This window comes from Sorex fumeus, unplaced genomic scaffold, assembly GCF_029834395.1.
Source record: "Sorex fumeus unplaced genomic scaffold, SorFum_2.1 ptg000063l, whole genome shotgun sequence".
NCBI lineage: Eukaryota > Metazoa > Chordata > Mammalia > Eulipotyphla > Soricidae > Sorex > Sorex fumeus.
The window spans coordinates 42,505,036-42,523,629 of NW_026606120.1; the positions used below are offsets into that span (position 1 = coordinate 42,505,036).

General features: G+C 53.8%; 1 protein-coding gene across 1 annotated transcript in view; it reads right to left on the reverse strand.

Moving 5' to 3' along the window:
- Positions 1–18,166, reverse strand: part of PITPNM3 (PITPNM family member 3) — an 89,497-nt gene extending 71,331 nt beyond the window's left edge. Inside the window, exon 1 of the mRNA XM_056126828.1 lies at positions 18,121–18,166. Within this exon, the coding sequence (XP_055982803.1) occupies positions 18,121–18,142 (22 nt within the window). The 5' untranslated portion in view covers positions 18,143–18,166. The remainder of the gene's footprint in view (positions 1–18,120) is intronic.
- Positions 18,167–18,594: the final 428 nt, after the last annotated feature.

Sequence of the window (18,594 nt, forward strand, 5' to 3'; positions counted from 1 at the left end):
CAAGGTATTAACAAGTGAGAGACAGGCATCTTTTCTATGAGAGAGTTCCATACAATGCAGCCCTTGGAGAGCCTAAGATGGCGTATATCCCACCACCCCCCATCCCCACCATGCCCTGCCACCCTGCTGGCTGATAGTATTGGTCCCTGTGTCGAGTGTAGATGCTAATGCATACACTGTTGCTGAAGGGAGAGGCCAGCCCAGATCAACCCAGAGACATAGCCCTTCTGTCCCATTCACCTCAGACACACAAACTCTCTCTCTCTCTCTCTCTCTCTCTCTCTCTCTCACACACACACACACACACACACACTCAACAGAGTTCAGGAGTGTGTGTGTGTGTGTGTGTGTGTGTGTGTGTGTGTGTGTGTGTGTGTTTGAAGCCAGACAAGAATCAGGATCTGAGGCTTGTACTTCAAGCTCGTGTTCTCCCTTGAACATGCATCTCATTTGCTTGTCTCTATTTTTTTTTTCTTTTTGGGTCACACCTAGCAATGCACAGGGGTCAGTCCTGGATTTGCATTCAGGAATTACTCCTGACGGTGCTCAGGGGACCACATGGGATGCTAGGAATCGAACTCAGGTCGGCCACGTGCAAGGCAAATGCCCTACCGCTGTACTATTGCTCCAGCCCCGAAACCTGTGTTCTTTCTTGAACACATTTCCCCTCTTTCTTTCCTCTCATATTTTTCTAAGCAGTTTCACTCAACAGAAACTACTTTGCTTCACTATTTTTTTAATCAGTATCTGAGACACAGAAAAGATAGAGATCATAAGAAAGCACTCGCCTGGGGACACCTCTGGGGCAAAGCCAGGCCTACTCCATACTCTGAGCTTCTGACCCTCACACACCAGTATGGGCAACAGAGATTGATCAGCAAATCCAGGCCCATATCTCTAGGGTGCAACATAACTCAACATAACTGAGAATTTTTAACATGGATGTGAGACTGTTTCCCAAATGCATATAGGGGAAGTTGCAGCTGGAGACAATAAAAGGAAATAAAAAGTATACATAATAGAAAGGAAAACAATAAAACTGTCTTTATTTACAGCATGATCATCCATGTAGAAAACAAAAAATATAAAATTTTTAAAATTACTCACTGGAACAACTGAGCACAGCAACATCACAGGAGATGAGATCAGTATACAAAAGCTCATTGCATTACTGCAGACCAGCAACAAAAAACTGGAATTTGAAAACTTCAGAACAATACCCAGGAGAATGTGGCAGACTGCATGCATGAGGGCAGGTGCTCCACCCCCAGCACTGCCTCTATCAAAGCTGAGTGCAATACTCTGCCGGTGAAACCCTCAGTGCTGCAACCAAGCATGTGTAACTCCAGTACACCACAATAAAACAAAAGGCCAGGGAACAGAAGAAGACCAAAACCATCTTAATTGCATTCCCTCCTCCCCCCACCCCCGCCAAAAATATCAAAGGAAGCACTTAGGTAAAACTCAAATGTATGTGAAGATTTCTGTGATTCAATGAATTACCTAAAATTCTTCCTGAGGGTAGGTGAGATGACTCAAAGGGCCAGTATGCATCTTTTGCACGCATGTTCATTCCCTGGCATGCCTGGTCTCCCAAACACCGCTGAGGAGTCAGTCCAGCATGTCCCATAAAAAAATTCTTCCTCAATTCAAAGTCATCTCACCCACCCTCAGGAAGAATTTTGGGCAATTTACTGAATGAATTTTTTGTTTCTTAACAACAGGTCTTTTTGGGGGTGGGGCTCGAGGACTATTCCTGGATCTTGCTCGGGGACATATGGACAGTGCCAAGGAATAAACCCAGGTCTTCTGCATGTGCGCAGCCCCAGTGAAATATCTCCCTGGTCCTCAACCAACAGATTCTTTCTGTTGTTGTTTCGGTTTGGTTTTTGTTTTTTTGCTTTGGGGGCCACACCCAACATGTTTGCGATTTACTCCTGGCTCTTTACTCAGGAATCACTCCTAGTAGTCTCAGGGGACCATATGGGGTGCCAGGGATTGAACCCAGCTCAGCTGATTGCAAGGCAAACACCCTACCGGCTATACTATCGCTCCTGCCCCTCAACCAACAGTTTCCAAAGGTATAAAACTAAACATATTCTACTAATACATTAATATCCCTGCAGTGCCCATCTCTTCCATTCCTACAACCCATATTATCCTTTTTGATAGCTGAGTTTGGGATGGTGGGCAGCAAGAGTTGAAATTGTGATGGGTTCCACTGCAGGTGATCTATTTGCTTTCTGGATTTGTATAGAGAAAAGTTTCTGGATATGACAACCTTCCCACTTATACAGTATATTCTCTACCTGAGCACCAAAGCCAGCACCTCTGCCAATGCCACTCGCACACAGCATGTGGGAGAGTCTGAGGAAAAGATGAGTGCTCCTCCCTCAGCACCCCAAGAGTTCTACCGCCCAGGCCACCCTGACCCTCCCCAGCCCATCACTGGCAACAAATGGCCCGCTGAGCTCCCTTTTTGTGAGTCCCATGGGGGAGAAAGCATACAAAGCTTTATGGAGAACCATTCAGTCCCATTTGATGTGCATGCTCTCCCAGCTTGAGAGGTCAAGAAGGACAGGTGTTCAAGGGAACCCCACCCCAGTGTTAGGTGCTGGGATGCTCTGATACTTAAGGGAAATCAGGTGATCCTCAAAAAGCTTGATTCTGGGGCTAGAAAGATAGCACAGTGGGTAGGGTGTTTGCCTTGTATGCGGCTGACCCGGGTTCGATTTCCAGCATGCCATATGGCCCCCTGAGCAACGCCAGGAGTAATTCCTGAGTGCAGAATCAGGAGTAATCCCTGTGCATTTCCAGGTGTGACCCAAAAAAGCAAAAATTTTTAAAAAAAAGCTTGATTCTGCTGGGGGCCATGAAGGCACATGTGAATGAAATAAACTAACAAATCCCATTCCAGTCTCCAAAAGTGCTATGAAGAAAACAAAACAGCTCTCTTCCTACCACCACCGTGTTCTCCTGCCTCAAGTGCCTCTCACAGTGTAATTACTGCCTGAAGAGTAGACAGGCACGAACAAGCGCAACTGCACAGCCACCGGTATCTAAGAACATGGTGGCCTGTTCTGCACACAAACACAGAACAAATCTATGCTCCTCCGCGGCGCGTGGCCCACTCGCCTCCCACACAGGCCTCTCCCAACAGCAAGCTCTGCTATGGGGTCAACACCCTCGGATTAAAATTTCTTCTCCAAGGCATATTTTATCTTGTTTACTGTTATTCTTCTTATTTTCAAAATTGATGCCCGTGTGGGTTCTGAGATGTATTCTCTAAACCTGCTTAAAAGCTCTAAGCAAGTACCTCCTTCTCTCAGGCAGGAGCCACCCTGAAGCTCCCTTAGGGGAAGGTGGTGACGTATCCAGGCTGTAGCTATCAACCCCTGCATGAGGAGGAGCCTAGAAAATTGGACATCTTCAGTTGGTTGCTGGCTTCTAGGTAGAAGAAACTCTTTTTTGGGTGGGGGAGTCACACCGAGCAATGCACAGGGGTTACTTCTGGCCCATGCACTCAAGTGGTGCTCGGGGGATCATGCAGGATACTGGGATTCAAACTCAGGTCGGCCGCATACAAGGCAAGCGCCCTACCTGCTATGCTATGGCTCCATCCCTGAAGAAACTCTCTTTTCCCTTCCTTCACCTGTGGAACAGTCAGCAATGACAATAGTCTTATATCCAAAAGGAAAACAATGAGAGACAGATGACTGTAGGAGCACTGTGTGGGAAGGTCCCCTGTAAAGGTGTCTGGTGCAGGAGGCATGCTGAGCAAACCCACAGGATGTGTGCATGTGGGGACACACAGGCCCCTGCGCTTTCATGCAGTGGAGCGTGTGGATCTGAGCCTTCCTGAAGGAACTGAACAGAACTTCTGGAAGTTCATGTGGCTACAGCCAGTGATAGCAGGCACAGCAGGTACCAGAGCAGGGAGTGTATTGGGACTGGAGAAATAGTACAGTGGGGTTAAGGCACTTGACTTGCACACAGCTGACTTGGGTCTTTTTATTTTGGGGCCACCCCAGCTGTGCTCACACTTACTCCCAGCTCAGGGATCATTCCTGGTAGGCTTAGGGGATCAGGGGACCATATAGGGTGCCACAATAGAACCCTGATCAGCCATGTGCAAAGTAAGTGCTAGTACCCCCTGTACTCCAGCCCTGACCTAGCTTCTGTCCTGATACTGCATATTCCTCCTACCCGTCTTGACCCAAGCACCACCAGGAGTGTTCCTTGAGCAGAGTGAAGAATAAGCCTTGAGCACAGTCAAAATGAAAAAGCACAGCAGGGAGTGTGGACGGGAGCTCAGAACAGCTGGTTCCTCCCGACTCTATCACTTGCACACTTCCGGAAGAGAGAGACTCTGTTGTCCAACAGAGTCAGGAGGACTCCTGGGTACTAGGAGACACAGGTCAGATGTGCCCTCACACAGGATCTTGGAGTCCAAGCAGGTGGGTCCTATGATCTCAGAAAAGCCAGGGCCAAGGCATCAGAAGGCCATCTCCATGCAGTGGGTCCCGGCTCCACAGACTCCGCAAATTCTGTGCCCAGGACATGAGCGCATGTGGAAGAGGGTCGAGAAGCGTTGGGCAAACAAATGAATGGATGAAAATGATCTGCTGAGTCAACACAGGTGCCAGACGCTTTGCAAGCTGCTGTTCAGATCTCATCTAAAGTAACCCTAGCTAAGCCCGGAGGAATGAGAATCCCAAATCCCCATCCTGTGGTTAAGGAAATAAAGGCCCTGTGTTGAGAAGTCTTTTGCTTGAGGTCGTAAAGCTAATAAGTGAGGAGGCAGGATTTGAAGCCAGATGCATCTGACTGCAGGGTGAATGCATCTTGCTGGGGGATCTGTTATGGAACTGAGAAGGGAAGCCCAGACTTCTTTTCTGCCCACTACCCTGCCTGCTCACACAGTAATGACCCTCAACCTGCCTTATCTGTCATGTTGCTCAACATAGTCCCAATTCTGAACCAGCTACCCACCAGATCTATGGGTCTATGAATTAGTGTCTGGGTATCCTTGTGTCTACGTGAAAATAAATCAACATTCCCAGGTTCATGGTTGCATCTGTCACCATGCCTGCATGGCCGTGTGTGTGTGTGTGTGTGTGTGTGTGTGTGTGTTGTGCATGTACAGTCCTTGAATAGTGTGAGTCTCCCTAACCACAGTCTCCCTCCCTCCCTCCCTCCCTCCCTCCCCATCCCCTCCATCCCCCCCCCCCCCACACACACACACCAATCAGGTTCCAGCTATAGGCTTTAGACAGCCTGACATCAGGGAGGTGGTCATCCTTATCAGCTGCAGCTTCAAGGTGAAAGATGGTATTCAGAGAGCTACCAAAGCCAAGTGGAACTTCCCAGCATCTTCCAGGGAACTCCCCAGGCTGCAAAGTTCCTTCTGTGTCCTCTAGGTCCATCCAGCTGCCCATTCTGAACATAATCACTTAGAAACCTAGGTTAGGATCAAAGAAAGGAAGGAATGGCCAATCCTTTTCAAGCACTTGAGAAGAAACAAGCAAATGCTCCCTCACAGACCTAGACACCCTGGTCTCCTAGCAAAGCTCTGAGCTGGGTCTGCGTGAAAGAACTTCTGGGAGGCACAGGGACCCACCCCCCTGAAAGGATCCATATTAGGGCATCAAATTTTTGTGTACTTTAGCTAACTTGCCCTCCCGTTGATTGTCAATTTGCTCGAGCGGGCCCAGTAACGTCTCCATTGGAGACTTTGTTGTTACTGTGTTTGGCATATCGAATACGTCACGGGTAGTTTGCCAGGCTCTGCCGTGCGGGCGAGATACTCTCGGTAGCTTGCCGGGCTCTCCGAGAGGGGCGGAGGAATCGAACTCGGGTCGGCCATGTTGGCCGCTTGTAAGGCGAACGCCCTACCCGCTGTGCTATCGCTCCAGCCCCTGGGTAGGGCGTTCCAGCGGTACCAGTAGGGGTAGGGGTACCAGCGGGTAGGGCGTTCGCCTTACAAGCGGCCAACATGGCCGACCTGAGTTCGATTCCTCCGCCCCTCTCGGAGAGCCCGGCAAGCTACCGAGAGTATTCGATATGCCAGACACAGTAACAACAAAGTCTCCAATGGAGACGTTACTGGGCCCGCTCGAGCAAATCGACGATCAACGGGAGGGCCTTTACCTTTACCTTTACCTTTACCTTAGCTAACTTGCAACATTGCTTTCTGTAAAACTGCTTGGCTGCTTTGCACCTGGGGGAGAGGGGACTTGGAAAGTGAACAGGACATAACTTCTTTCTAAACCAAGTGTGACAGGATTCAGGTGTATTTACTGTTCCTGAAATGTATTGTCTCAGTAAAGCACCCTGCAGATTTGGGTAAAGGATAAGTCAGGATGCGGGTGGTTGGGGCAAATTGCCCTTTCCTGGAGTGTATTGTCTCACTAAAGCACCCTGCAGACTTGGATAACTCAAAATGAGGATGGTCAAGGGAGATTACCTAAAGCTTAATGATTCCGGCTATAACCTTGCTTGTGCTGACAATCGATGTATGTAAATGCTGATCTTTGAATCTATAGGCTAAGGAGTGAGGTACTTTTAAATGGATTGGTTAAGAAAGTATATGTTGTTACAAATCTATTGGCTATGAAATGCGCGGGCTTTGCTGTAACGGCCAGTGAAGGCCTATATAAGATCCCCTTTGAAGAAGTTCGGGGCTCTCAGCCACTGCCCATTTTTGGGGTATGCTGCGGAGCCCCAGCATGCTGGTCTAAATAAACCCCGTTTTTACTCCTGCAGGAATTGTGTCTATCTGGTCTCTCCGCGCCTCCCAGGGCTAGGGAACTCCCGATCCCAACACCCCCCAGCCCCCAGCAGTCAATCCTGGCCCAGCTCACCCCCTGTCCTTGCTCACCTTCCCCGAGATCCTCCTGGCTCCCAGGGACTCCGGAATTGGCTGAAAAGCATAGAAAGGAGCCTGCTCTGGGTGTTCTACCCTGGGCTGGGGACCCCAGGCTGCCCCTGCCTGAGGGCAGATGCTCACCAGCACTGAGATCCCGCCTGCTCAGGGAGCCCTGTCTGCCGGTGTGAGTTTCACAGTGAGGAAAGCCCTGGCACAGTAAGGGGAGCAATGTAGGTATTGGCCAGCACCTCCCAGGCCAGACCCGGGTCCAGATGGTCCTGGGAGGAAGGAGCTAGGGACAGTGCTGACCTGAATTCGTTGCTGTTCCTGTGGCACCAACCTGGGAGCCCTGCCTTCAGGGCCCCTTCCCAGAGGGGTAAACAGCCGTCTGCAGCCACGCCTAGGGTCTAAAAGGGTGGGTCCCGCCTCCCCATTGTGTCTGTGGGGCACAGACTGAGGGTCTGTAGACTCTCCTGGGGGAGAAGGCCACACCTTAACGAAAGCTGTGCGCAGGTTAGCCCAGGCTCGGGCAGAGCGGAAGGCAGGACACCAGTCAAAGCAATTGGGTCATTTCCAGAAACAGAATCTAGAACTCTCTCCTCAAGAGTAAGCAATCTGGCTCATCAATGCGAGCATGGGAACATGGTATCTGTGGCAGCAACTGGCCTGCGGTGTTGAAGTAACAAGTGCCAGTTCCCAGACTCTAGGAAGAAACAAGCCTTCTGAGTGGACCAGGGACAGACCCACAGCAGTGTCCATGTCCATGTCCAGTGACCCTGGTCATAGGCCTGCAAGATGGCAGTGCCTGGGCCTCAGGAGAGCAGAGCTGGATGGAGAGAAGCACTTACTGATCCAAGACAGGCTTATTCCAGCAAACCCCTGTCCCCTCTCCTCATCTTCTGTCACACACATTCCACAAGCACAAATATGTAGGTTTACCACCTCATAGTTGACGCTGCTGAAATAATCAGGCCACAGAACTTCCTTTGGGCACTGAGAAGCACTAAGGAGACCTGAGAAGCCTGGAGCCCAAGTGTGACTCACAGTGCATCACATGCAGCTTTACACACATATCCACAGAGCCTCAGTCTCTCACACAGCCTTGTGTGCACGCACACACACATACACATACACACAGAGATTAATACAACACAGAGCCTCATCCAGCCTCTCTCTCTCCCCCCCACACACACACATACACACACACTCACACAGCCGTCTCCTCACACACACAGACTCATACAACACAGAGCCTCACACAGTCCCTTCACACACACACTCACACAGCCTTTCCCTCACACACATACAGACTCATACAATACAGAGCCTTACACAGTTTTCACACAATCACACAGCCTTGCCCTTACCACACAGCCTCACTCACTTACATGTTGCCTCACACACATGTGCATGCTCACACACACTCAGAACATGTTCAGTGTTGTTGGGTCCCAGGGGTCCAAGTGTAGCAACAGGCAAATGAGATGTAGACTCTGTGCCAGGAGCATCCACCCTGCCCACTCTCCGAGAGCCTGGCCTTCCTTCTCTAATGTGATTCACTGGCCTCCTCCCACATGCAAGCTGGTTCAAATTCCACCCCTGCCACTTGCCAGTAAATGACCAAGCCTGTATCACCGTACCTGCCTCACTTTCCTCTTTTTTTTTTTGATTGCACCCAGTGATGCTCAGGGGTTAATCCTGGCTCTGCACTCAGGAATTACTCCTGGCAGCGCTTGGGGGACCATATGGGATGCCGGGGATCGAACCCAGGTTGGTCGCATGCAAGGCAAACGCCCTACCTGCTGTGCTATCTCTCTGACTCCCTCACTTTCCTCTTTTGTCAAATGAGGTAATGATGGTTCTGGTATAGTGTTGCCAAGAGGACTAAATGAGAATAGAGCTGCCCCCTGCCAACCCCCACCTGCCACTGGCCTTTCAAAAGTTCATGGTAGGATACTTCCGTTTATGAAAGATCTACTAGGTTCCTGTTCTCATTAACAGGAAAAATCAGAAGAGGATTTCTGCTTTTATGACAAGGTGCTTTTATGAGAAAGCTGTGACCAGTGTACGTTTTGCAGAGCCAGAGCCAGGATAGCCGGGAGTAGTGGCCCCTGCAAAGTCCTTCCCCAGGCTCCATTATCTGCAGGTAGGGGATTTATCAGACAGTGTCACTTTCACTGACATGGCTGTTACTTCAGATTTCATATTGCCATTTGGCTTGATTACCTAGGTGATTTGAAGGTCTAGAGACTCTCAAAAGAACATTTCCTTATAAAGGAACAGCAACTTCGCTGTTTGCGTTTTAGTTCAGGGAAGAAGTTAACAGGAACGCTCCCGAGTGGGGTATCGGGGAGCCTGTGCGTGGAAAGGGCGAGCCTAGAGCGTGGCTGTGTTTGCGAACAATGCTACAAAAGGGCTCGTTCAATACAGTAGAGGGATCAACATTGTCCAGGGGCTCTCTTTGGTTCTCCACATGGAATTTCCCTGGCCTGTCACCTCTCCTCTAAACTCCCAGGAATGGGGTGAGGGAGGCGGGGAGCAGAGCAGGAGCTGCCCTCCTCTCCCCAAGCTTGAAGGACCTGCCTCACCCTTGACTCTTGAGGCACTTCTTGGCTCAGCTGAACCCTCTTTCTTCTCTCCAGCAGGAGTTCTGGAGCTCCCTTCTTTGTTCCCCAAATTTCTGCCTGAAAATGAAGCTGGTGCTCTCCCTCCCTTCCACCAGGCCAGGCTCCAATCACACACTTGCTGGGAAGCCCCCACACCATGTTTTGCTTGCCCCCATCCCAACTTCTGTTGGGTCCTAATGCCTGAAATAACCCCCTGGTAGCCCTCTCATTCCTCTCCCCACACTTAAGGAGTCTGTTGGAAACCTTCCTTTGGGGTCTGGCTGGTTTCTCTGCTCCCAGTTTTCAAATTGGATCCAGCCCCCCCACCCCCGACAGGTTCCTAGGAGGAATTCCCACCAGGTCCATCTCCTCTCTCAGCTCTCACCAGCAAACAGAGAAAGCTCTTGCTCTGCTCATCCTGGTTTCATGTGGTCAGGGCCTCCCCACCTGGGTGAAATATTTGCAGAAGGTCAAGACAAGTTTGGGGCCAGACCCCCAGACAGCCCATCCACAGCTTTTCGGACTGTGAGGCCACCCAACGAGGGGGAGAGGCCAGGCAAAGCTGCTTCCAGAAAAAGGCATTGCTGAAGGAAGCCAGTGCTGGTTGGGGGTTGGTTGCTATAGAAACGTGTCCTAACTATCTCCCAAACTGCATGCGCCACTGATGAGCTGGTGCACCAGAGTGTTTCAAGGGACACTCTGGGAGCCCCAGAAGGGCCTGTCTCTGCTGAGGTTCCGGCACCTGAAACCTTGGCAACCAGGGAGCATCAGTCTCGGGGTTCACACAACTCCCAGGACAGAGGCTCCTGGCAGCAGAATTATCCTAAAAATGGCCTGAGGACTTGAGCTCTTGATAGGTGAAGTCAACCAGAGCCAGAACCCTGAAGCAGTCACAGGTCACAACCCCAAACACAGACTCAGTCTCAGTCACAAACCTAGGACAGGTCACACACACAGCCCTGAATGAGGCTACAGACTGAACCACAACTGGAGTCATCAACTGCGGCCAAACTACAGCTAAAAGGGGCACGGGACTGATCAAGGCACTAGCAGGGGGTTTGAGCAATAGCACAACAAGTAGGGCATTTGCCTCGCTCATGGCCAACCGGGGTTCGATTCCCAACATCCCATCTGAGCACCGTCAGGAGTAATTCCTGAGTACAGAGCCAGGAGTGACCCAAAAAGAGAGAAAAATAAAAAAAGACAGTAGCAAACAGCTTCAAGATTTTTACTTTTTGTCTGGGTGCCTATCTAGCAGTACTCAGGGCTTATTCCAGCCTCTGTGCTCAGGGATCACTTCTGGCAGAGCTCAGAGGACGCTATGGAGTGTGAGGATTGAACTTGGGTGGGCCACATGGTGGACCTGAGGGAAGCAACTTGGAAACAAGTGCCCTCCCTGCTGTACTTCGCTCCTGCCCAAGGAGTATATTTTCACAGCGAATGACGCATTTTGCAGTGATTCCTACACTGCTGTCCAGAGCCTTCTTTCCTGGCATTTCCGCAACAGCTCCATGGGGTCACCAAGGAAAGACCCGGCATCCCTGTTCACATAAAAGCTCAGAGAAGGAGGCTGAGCTACAAACTGCCCCTGGCCCTGGCTCCAAGTCTGGCACCAGGGTGGGTCAGAATCCCTGCCCCAGGATACAGTTAGCCAAACCCGCTGCCTTGGGAAAGATGCGCTTTGAGGACCTGCTGGAATCTCATAAATGTGCCATTTAAACACCCATTAATTACCTTATTTAGGGGATAATTAGTGATTAATGGCTTTGGCTATCTATTGTACTTTCATCAGCTCTGCCAATCCGGCTCCCAACAGTCTGAGTTATTTGGAACCATTCTCCCAAGGCCCAGATGTCCCCCTCCGGCCCGCCAGACTCTTGCGTAAGGGAGAGGCTTCCTCCTCCCTTTAGGGGAGCTCCCAGGGCAGCCGGCACGGTTCCGCTGGAGGGAGCAGAGTGGAGAAGCCCCAGAGATGGGCTAGAAGGGCCTCTCTGCAGCCTCTTTCCGATCACCCTGCATGTATTGTGAGGTCAGAGAATCCCCATGTGGGGCTGGGGCAGGGAGACTCTTCTGGAGATCAGTATCTCTTCGTTCCTCCCATGAACCTGAAGCAAAAGGCAACAGGGGAACAACTAACTCCACCTCACCCCCCTCTGTCGTCCACAGAGACCCGGGGAACAGGTGACTCGCTCACTCCAGGGTTGCTATTCAGTCAAAATGGGACCCAAGGTGGCCTCTAGCCCCAGAGCCTTCATTTGGTGCCAAATCAGAGCCCCGGGAATTGCCAGCCAGGACCCCAGAAGTGGCTGTGTGCTCTCCAGATGATACTGTATAAGGAGAAAACAAAAAGGCAGCAAGGAATAAACACCCCCCACCCCCCACTGGGCAGTAATGGGAAGGCTGAAAATAGCTCTTTTTACCAGGGATGATTCCAGAGCTGCTCAGCTGGGACCAGCATGATGGGGGGGGGGGGGGGGGCTGGGGGGGGGGGACAGGAAGTGGGGCAAGGGGAGGAGAAGGAAGCCACAGGGGACTAAGGCAGGCGAAGGGGCTCTGGTCACAGCCCAGAGCTCAGGGTCAATAAGGAGCAGTTTGGGAGACGGAGAACAGGAGTGAGAGGCGGCCACAGGCGTCCCAAACCTCCCCAAGACAGACTCCTAGGATGTCTGCAGCCTTTTGCGAGCTCAGGCCCCATCCCCCTCCGGACCCCACACACCTAGCTATCTCCCCAAGGAGGTCAGGAGCACAGAACGTGACGTGCTTGGCAAATACCCAGAGCTAAGCAAATACGGCGTCAGCAGCAGCCGGCTCAGAAGAGGCCTCTGGATCCACCAGAATTCAACGCCCCTCCCAGACAGAGCCCAACACGTTTCTATTTTTGCTTTCAACCCTTGTTTGGCATCCCTGGCGAAGAGCCTCGGCTGCCCCTCCCGCCAGAATAATGGGTCATCTGGGAAGGGAACCCCTCCTCGCTGGCCGGCTGGCCCCTCACAAAGGCAGCTAAGGCTCTAAACAACGCCCCCGGCACCTTTTCTTGACAGGGCATCAGCTCTGGGCACCCCATGCTGGCGCAGAACCTCAGCAGAGGCCTGGAGAGCACGGTTTGACACAGAGTATCCCTGGCAGAGGCCACCTCTGCCCTTTACCACACAGCCGCACTGACCCCTTCATCTCGGTCACAAAGCCTTCCCCCAGGGTCATCAAGTCACCCCCCACACAGGCCATAGCCCGAGCCCAGATGGGTCATGCAGGCTCTCGGCCAGGCCTGAGAGGAAGCCCCAACCACAATGGAACCTCAAAATGCCGCCCGAGGAAGGCTAGAGGAAGGAAGCAGGCTCGCCTTGGAGGTTTCCCCCAGGGCCAGCTTCCTCTCCAGAACCACTGGACAGGCGGAGGTTCCCCAGCCCCTGCCGACCCTCCCCACATGTATACCCCATGGGGCGGGGGAGTGGCCACACAGCCAGGGAGACTTGGGGTCCTGGAGGTGGCATGTACCTCCAGAATGACTCACTTGATGCCTTCCATTCCTTTGCAAAACGGGGTGCAATTTAGCATTTCTTTCCCTTTAGAAAACAAGAATTTTAAAAGAGAGTGTAGAAAGACTTGAGGGAGTAGGTGGGGAGCTCGAGCTCATTTGATTTCCAAATCATTTGTTATGCATTCTCCCCTGCTCCCCTTTCTCAGCCCTTCCCTGAGGGCCCTCCCGGGACACCCCCTTCCAAGAGTCTCCAGGTGCAAATCCGCCATGGGATGAGGCCCAGAGCTCCTAGGCATAGGTTCTCCAAGGCTCAGTTCTTAGCACCACATCTTATCCCCAATCCCTAAACACTCTTCTGGGAGGTGCTCAGTGATGGGATCTGGGAGGTGAGACCCCACAAAGGTGGCAGGGGTCAGTCCCCAAAGGAAAGAGCAGTGAGCTGTAGCAACTTTAACCTGGTTCCAACTCCTTCCCATCCTGCCCCTTTCACAGATGAAGAAACTGAGATCCCATGAGACAATTCAAGTTCAACAAATAAAACAGAAGCAGGACTCTTCTCAGTCGCACAACTTAGAACTCCTGGTGCTGATGGAAGAGCCGCAGAGCCCTGTATTCTTACCCTGGCTCCGCCCCTCACTCTGGGTGTGATTTTAGAACCAGACACTCAAGTGACTCCGGGCTTCAATTTTCTTATCCATAAAACAAAAATAACAAAGATGTTGCCAAGCCCCTGGAGGGGTGTTGAGAAGCACAGAGGACAGCCACCCAAAACTGAGAGTGGGCCCAGGATGCTGACCTCTGACCTCGTCCCTCCCTCTTTGCGGCCCAGAATCCCAGGCCCAGCCAGCCTCCCTGGTCTCTTAGAGTCCACACTCTCTGTTCCGGGAGACCACGGACCTCAGAGACCTCTCGGCCTGGGTCTCTCACACTGAGTAACAAACAGAGCTCCTGGGAAGGGCTCCAGGTCTTCTTTCATTGTGGATAGTCATAGTCCACTCCGATGTATAGGAGGAAGCATGGAGCACATAGAGACCCCAGCAAAGAGCCCCCACAAGCTCACACTGTGTCCCAGCCAGATATCAGACATGTGGCACTTCTGCACTCTCTTTGACTCATGCAATCACTCCACGGGTAGGACTGAGAGGCACCACAGGGTCTGGAGTGGGGTCTGCTGTGGTCTGAGGGCCTACTTGGCCCTTGCTTTATCTCTGGGAATTTGAGAAAGTGAATCTGCAATCTCCAAGAAAAAAGATCATCCATGCTCTTCTAGATCCCTCATCAGCAATCCTGGTACCCAGCTGGGGAGCTTCTCGGAGTCATGCCTTCCCTCCCCAGACACCTCCCCTAAGGTCCGAGAAACCCATGGCTGGTGCCTTTCCCAAGCTCTCAAATACCCTCTCCTCTGAGTGCCAGTCTAAAGGTCGAAGAGCCTCTGGGCAGGACCCCGAGGGAGAGATCTGGCTTAGGATACTGAGAAGGCAGCAAAGTGAGGTTCATGCTGAGGGTTTAGAAATACCAGGGCCAGGCCAGTGCCACCATCACCTTTCAGGGCTCTTGGGAGATAACTCGTCCTCCCCAGGCCTGTGTTCTGGAGTCCACAGGATTTTAACCTGAGAATCAGCTGGCATCATCTGCAACTCTGCGGCCACCTCTGCCACTACTGGATCAGTATCTGACAGACTTGAATGACGGAGTTTGAGACACTCAACCCACTGGCTCCTCCCTCCAGAGCAGAGACCAACACCTGGGCGAGAATAAACAGGTTCCTCCAGCTTGGAAGGCCCAGCCCTGTGGCTCTAGTCTGGCCTCTGCAGACATTCCTGTCCAGGCCTGATCTGCCTCAAGACCTTCCTGGCTGTTGGCAAGCCACCCCCACCCCAACATTTGCTGTGCCCCCAGGCTGACAGACAATCCTGCAGCCTGCAAGGGTGCCCAGGGACTTGGGTAGAAGATGCGGGCAGTGGAACTGTCAGGAACAACACCAAACCCTCCCAACTGTGACAACTGCTCCAGGTTGGTCTCTTCCTGCCCTACCAGGAGCCCAAAGAGCAGTCAGAAGGAGCTGTTGAAATCCCAAATTCTTTCACCATGACCCCCCTGTTCAAAGCTCTCCAAAGCTCTCTTAGGCCCTAGAACCCCTCTCAGAATCCTCTCTCCCAGTCAGATAGGTGAGCCCACCCTTAGGCATGCTGGGGGACTCCTGCCCACCTTCCTGCATTCCCACTCATCTGCAGTTCACGTTTCTATCCTGCCTATCCCCACATTCTAGCTTTGACCCCCACCACCTGGAAGGCAGCCCCTGGCACCGGCCTGTTTGAACACCGCTGCTGAGAAGACTCATCTCCCAGATTGGCTCAAGCCCCACTGGTTCCTACAGGCAGTTCTGTACTCCCAATTACTCCTGACCGGAGCACCTGGATGCCCCCCACCATGGCCCCCACCTCCCTTCTGTGGCTTTCACGGCTGCATATGGTCAGTCTCACTCCTCCCTTGTCCACAAGATGGGCAGTTCCCTGAGGACAAGACCAAGTGCTCTTTTCTTCCTGTTCTTTCATGCCAGTCCTCTGAGACTAGATATCATGTGGGCATCACAGGGAGGCTGATCTCAACAGATCTCCCTTACTGGGAAAAGCAGTAACCATGTGGACTCTGCCCTCTTTCCTGTATTCAGGCCTCACTGGGACCTAATTGGATTGCCTCTTGTACCTGGACTCACCTGGTAAAGTGAAAGTTCTTTCAGTGCCCATCTATCCAAGTGGACACTGCATGACTCAATCTACATTGAGTCATGTATACTGTACAAGAGACGATATAATTAGATCCTTCTACACAAATCAGGATCCCTCACTCACTATACCACAATGTGTTGACTTGGAATCTTGGCCCCCTGTGGGGCCTGGATTTCCCCCAATCTCTATCCCTTCCTTTAGGGATAGCCCTAGGGTCAGTATAGAAGAGAACATGAGTGGACCCCTCACTCAGGGGAAGATTCTCACATTCTCCCCCGGCCCCCCACCTCCACTGGCATTAGTGTTGACCCTCAGAATAAAGACCTGTCATCTCTGCGCCCATCAGAGCTGTGCCTCATTGCCTCCTCAGCTCTCAAGCTGGAAAAGGACTTGTCCTCTTCTGTACTAAAGCTAAAACTTGGCCAGCAGAGAAGCTGTGGGCCCATCCACACACTGCTGCTAGAGAAGGGACACCTATACAAAATGCAAAGCATTCTGGACACGCTGATGAAAGAAAGAAAATTCTAATCTTGACAGGATAAGTCCCCAAATGTTCCTTGGGGTGACTGCTGAACATGGCAGGGCAGCATTCTGTTCCAGAGAGGATGTGCGTTTGTGCTGCCCTAAGGGACAGGGTCAAGCATGAAATTGCAGCAGAAAGACAAAATGTTAGAACAGCAGGAAGCACTGAGGCTCAAAGCAAGACCATTTTTTTTCACCTGTCACTAGTGCAGATTCCTCTACATTCCTGGTCTAGAGCCTCCCCAGGCCAAGGCAGAGGGGCTGGGGCCACTGGGAACTATGCCCCTCTTTGGCATGGGTGGTGACCTCTCAGAACAGTGATGGATTTTCACCATCACTTCAGGTCCTTAGAGGCCAAGAGGTTCATCGGCGCTCGGACACCTTGCGGGAGCGATTTCTCTGAGTGTCTGTTTGCAGATGTTTTAAAGGGGGAAGAGTAACATTTCCTCCCTCCTGGGATCACTGTGCAGTCAAGTGCTTAGCACACTGCCTGGAACAAAGTACAAGCAATGACTGTTAACTGCTGTTAGTGGCCTGGCAGGCAGTCTGTGTGCATGGTGCATGTACACATATAAACATGCACAGACACACACACACACACACACACACGCAGCAGGACAAATGCCCTGCCGTGCGCCTTCTTGGAGGAGCCAAGATGTGCATGGGCCTGAGCATGATGAAGAGAAGAGGGAGACAGCCTTTTCCTGCTCACTGGTGTCATAAGGCAAGGCAAGGGAGGGAAGTGAGAAAGGGCTGTTTCGGTGTGTTCCACACTTGCTGCATCTCACACAAGCTGCCCCACCTCAACAGGACTCCTTCAGGCGCGCAAATCACAGACCTACACCAGATACAGAGGTGGGGGACCTGCATCCAGCCAGGGGTCCTGGGCAGTGACGAATCAGACCCCATGGATGGATGATCCCTCATTCATTCATTCCATCACTGTCAGAACTCAGGGATAGTGGGGTGGGTTTCGTGCCAGGCTAGTGCCAATCCAACAGGAGGACACTGCAGGTGCCCACTTGCCAGTATGAATGTGAACAGAGGACAGATGCAGCACGCCAGCCTTCTAAGTAACTCAGCGGTGACCAAGCTTGCAGCTACTTCAAGTACAGAGCGGTCCTGGGGACCTTCCACCAGGGGAGTCAAGGCACCATCAGGCCCAGAGCTCGCACATAGGGCAGGGGGGGCCCACCCCCAGGTCCCCAGCGCCCAGCTCCAGGGTCCAGGCACCCAGCAGTGCTGATGAATGAACAGCGCGGTTGGTCGAATGAATGAACCAACCACCAACGCCCACTCCCTCCACCTCCAGCTACACCGCGGGAGTCTGGGGAGGGCGGAACCGCCTGGCCAGCGCCCTCAGACCCCAGAAGGTCCCCCCAAGGTCCGGCCCCTGAGGCTGGATCTCTGGGGCGCGGGCGCCGGGTGGCCTGGGGCGGGGTAGGGTCACTACCGGCGCAGCTCTGAGCTCCCCCCTTCCAAGAAGAAATCTGGGTCTCCGAGCAGGGGCGGGGTGAGGGGTGTCACGTTCCGAACAGAGCGAGCGAGCGGCAGGACAAGGGGGCGCGTCCCGGTCTGCGCTGGGGGCGTGGGGTGAAGCGGCGGCGCGGGACGTCCCCTCGGTGCCCGCGTGTGGGGCCACTCGCGCCTCCGGGGGCGGCGGGCGGACAGCTCCCCCCTCCCGTCTCCTTCCCCGGCACCGGACGGGCGCCGCAGACTCGGCCCTTCGCGGCGGGCCCGGGCGCGGGGGACGGGGCGTCCCACGGGCGGCCGGGGCGCGGGAAGGACGCGGGGCGCGCGGGTCCCCCTCCGCGCCGGTCCCGCCCCCGCGCCCCCCGCCCCCGCCCACCTGCGCGCGGGGCTCACCTGGGCGCGCCCCTCCCCGCCCGGCCGGCCCGGCCCCGCGCCCGCCCTCACCTGCGCGGCCCGCCTGGGCCATGGCCCGCGTCCTCGCGGCTCCGGCCCGGCCCGGCGCTCCGGCCCGAGCGACTCCGCGCGCCGCGCCCCGCGCCCCCGCCCCGCGCGCCTCGGCCGCCGCCGCCGCCGCCGCCGCCGCCGCGCCGCTCCCCGCTGCCTTAAAGGCGCCGAGCGCCGCCGGGAGGGGCTGACGGAGGCCGCGACCGACCCGCCCCCGGCGGCACGGGGACGCGGAGCCCCGCGGGCGGCCGGGGATGGCAGCCCCGGGGTCGGCACCGCGGGCGGGCGGGAGGCCCGGGACGGCCCGGCGGGGCCACGGTGCGGCCGGCGCGGGCGAGAAGACAGGAAGGACGAGGCCGGGACCCGCAGCCCGCCCCGCGCCCACGCCGGAGCGAGGCGCCCCGGGGCCACAGCCCGGAAGGGACCCGTCCGCCACCGCCCCGACCCGCCCCGCCCGGCCGGGCCTCCCCTCGA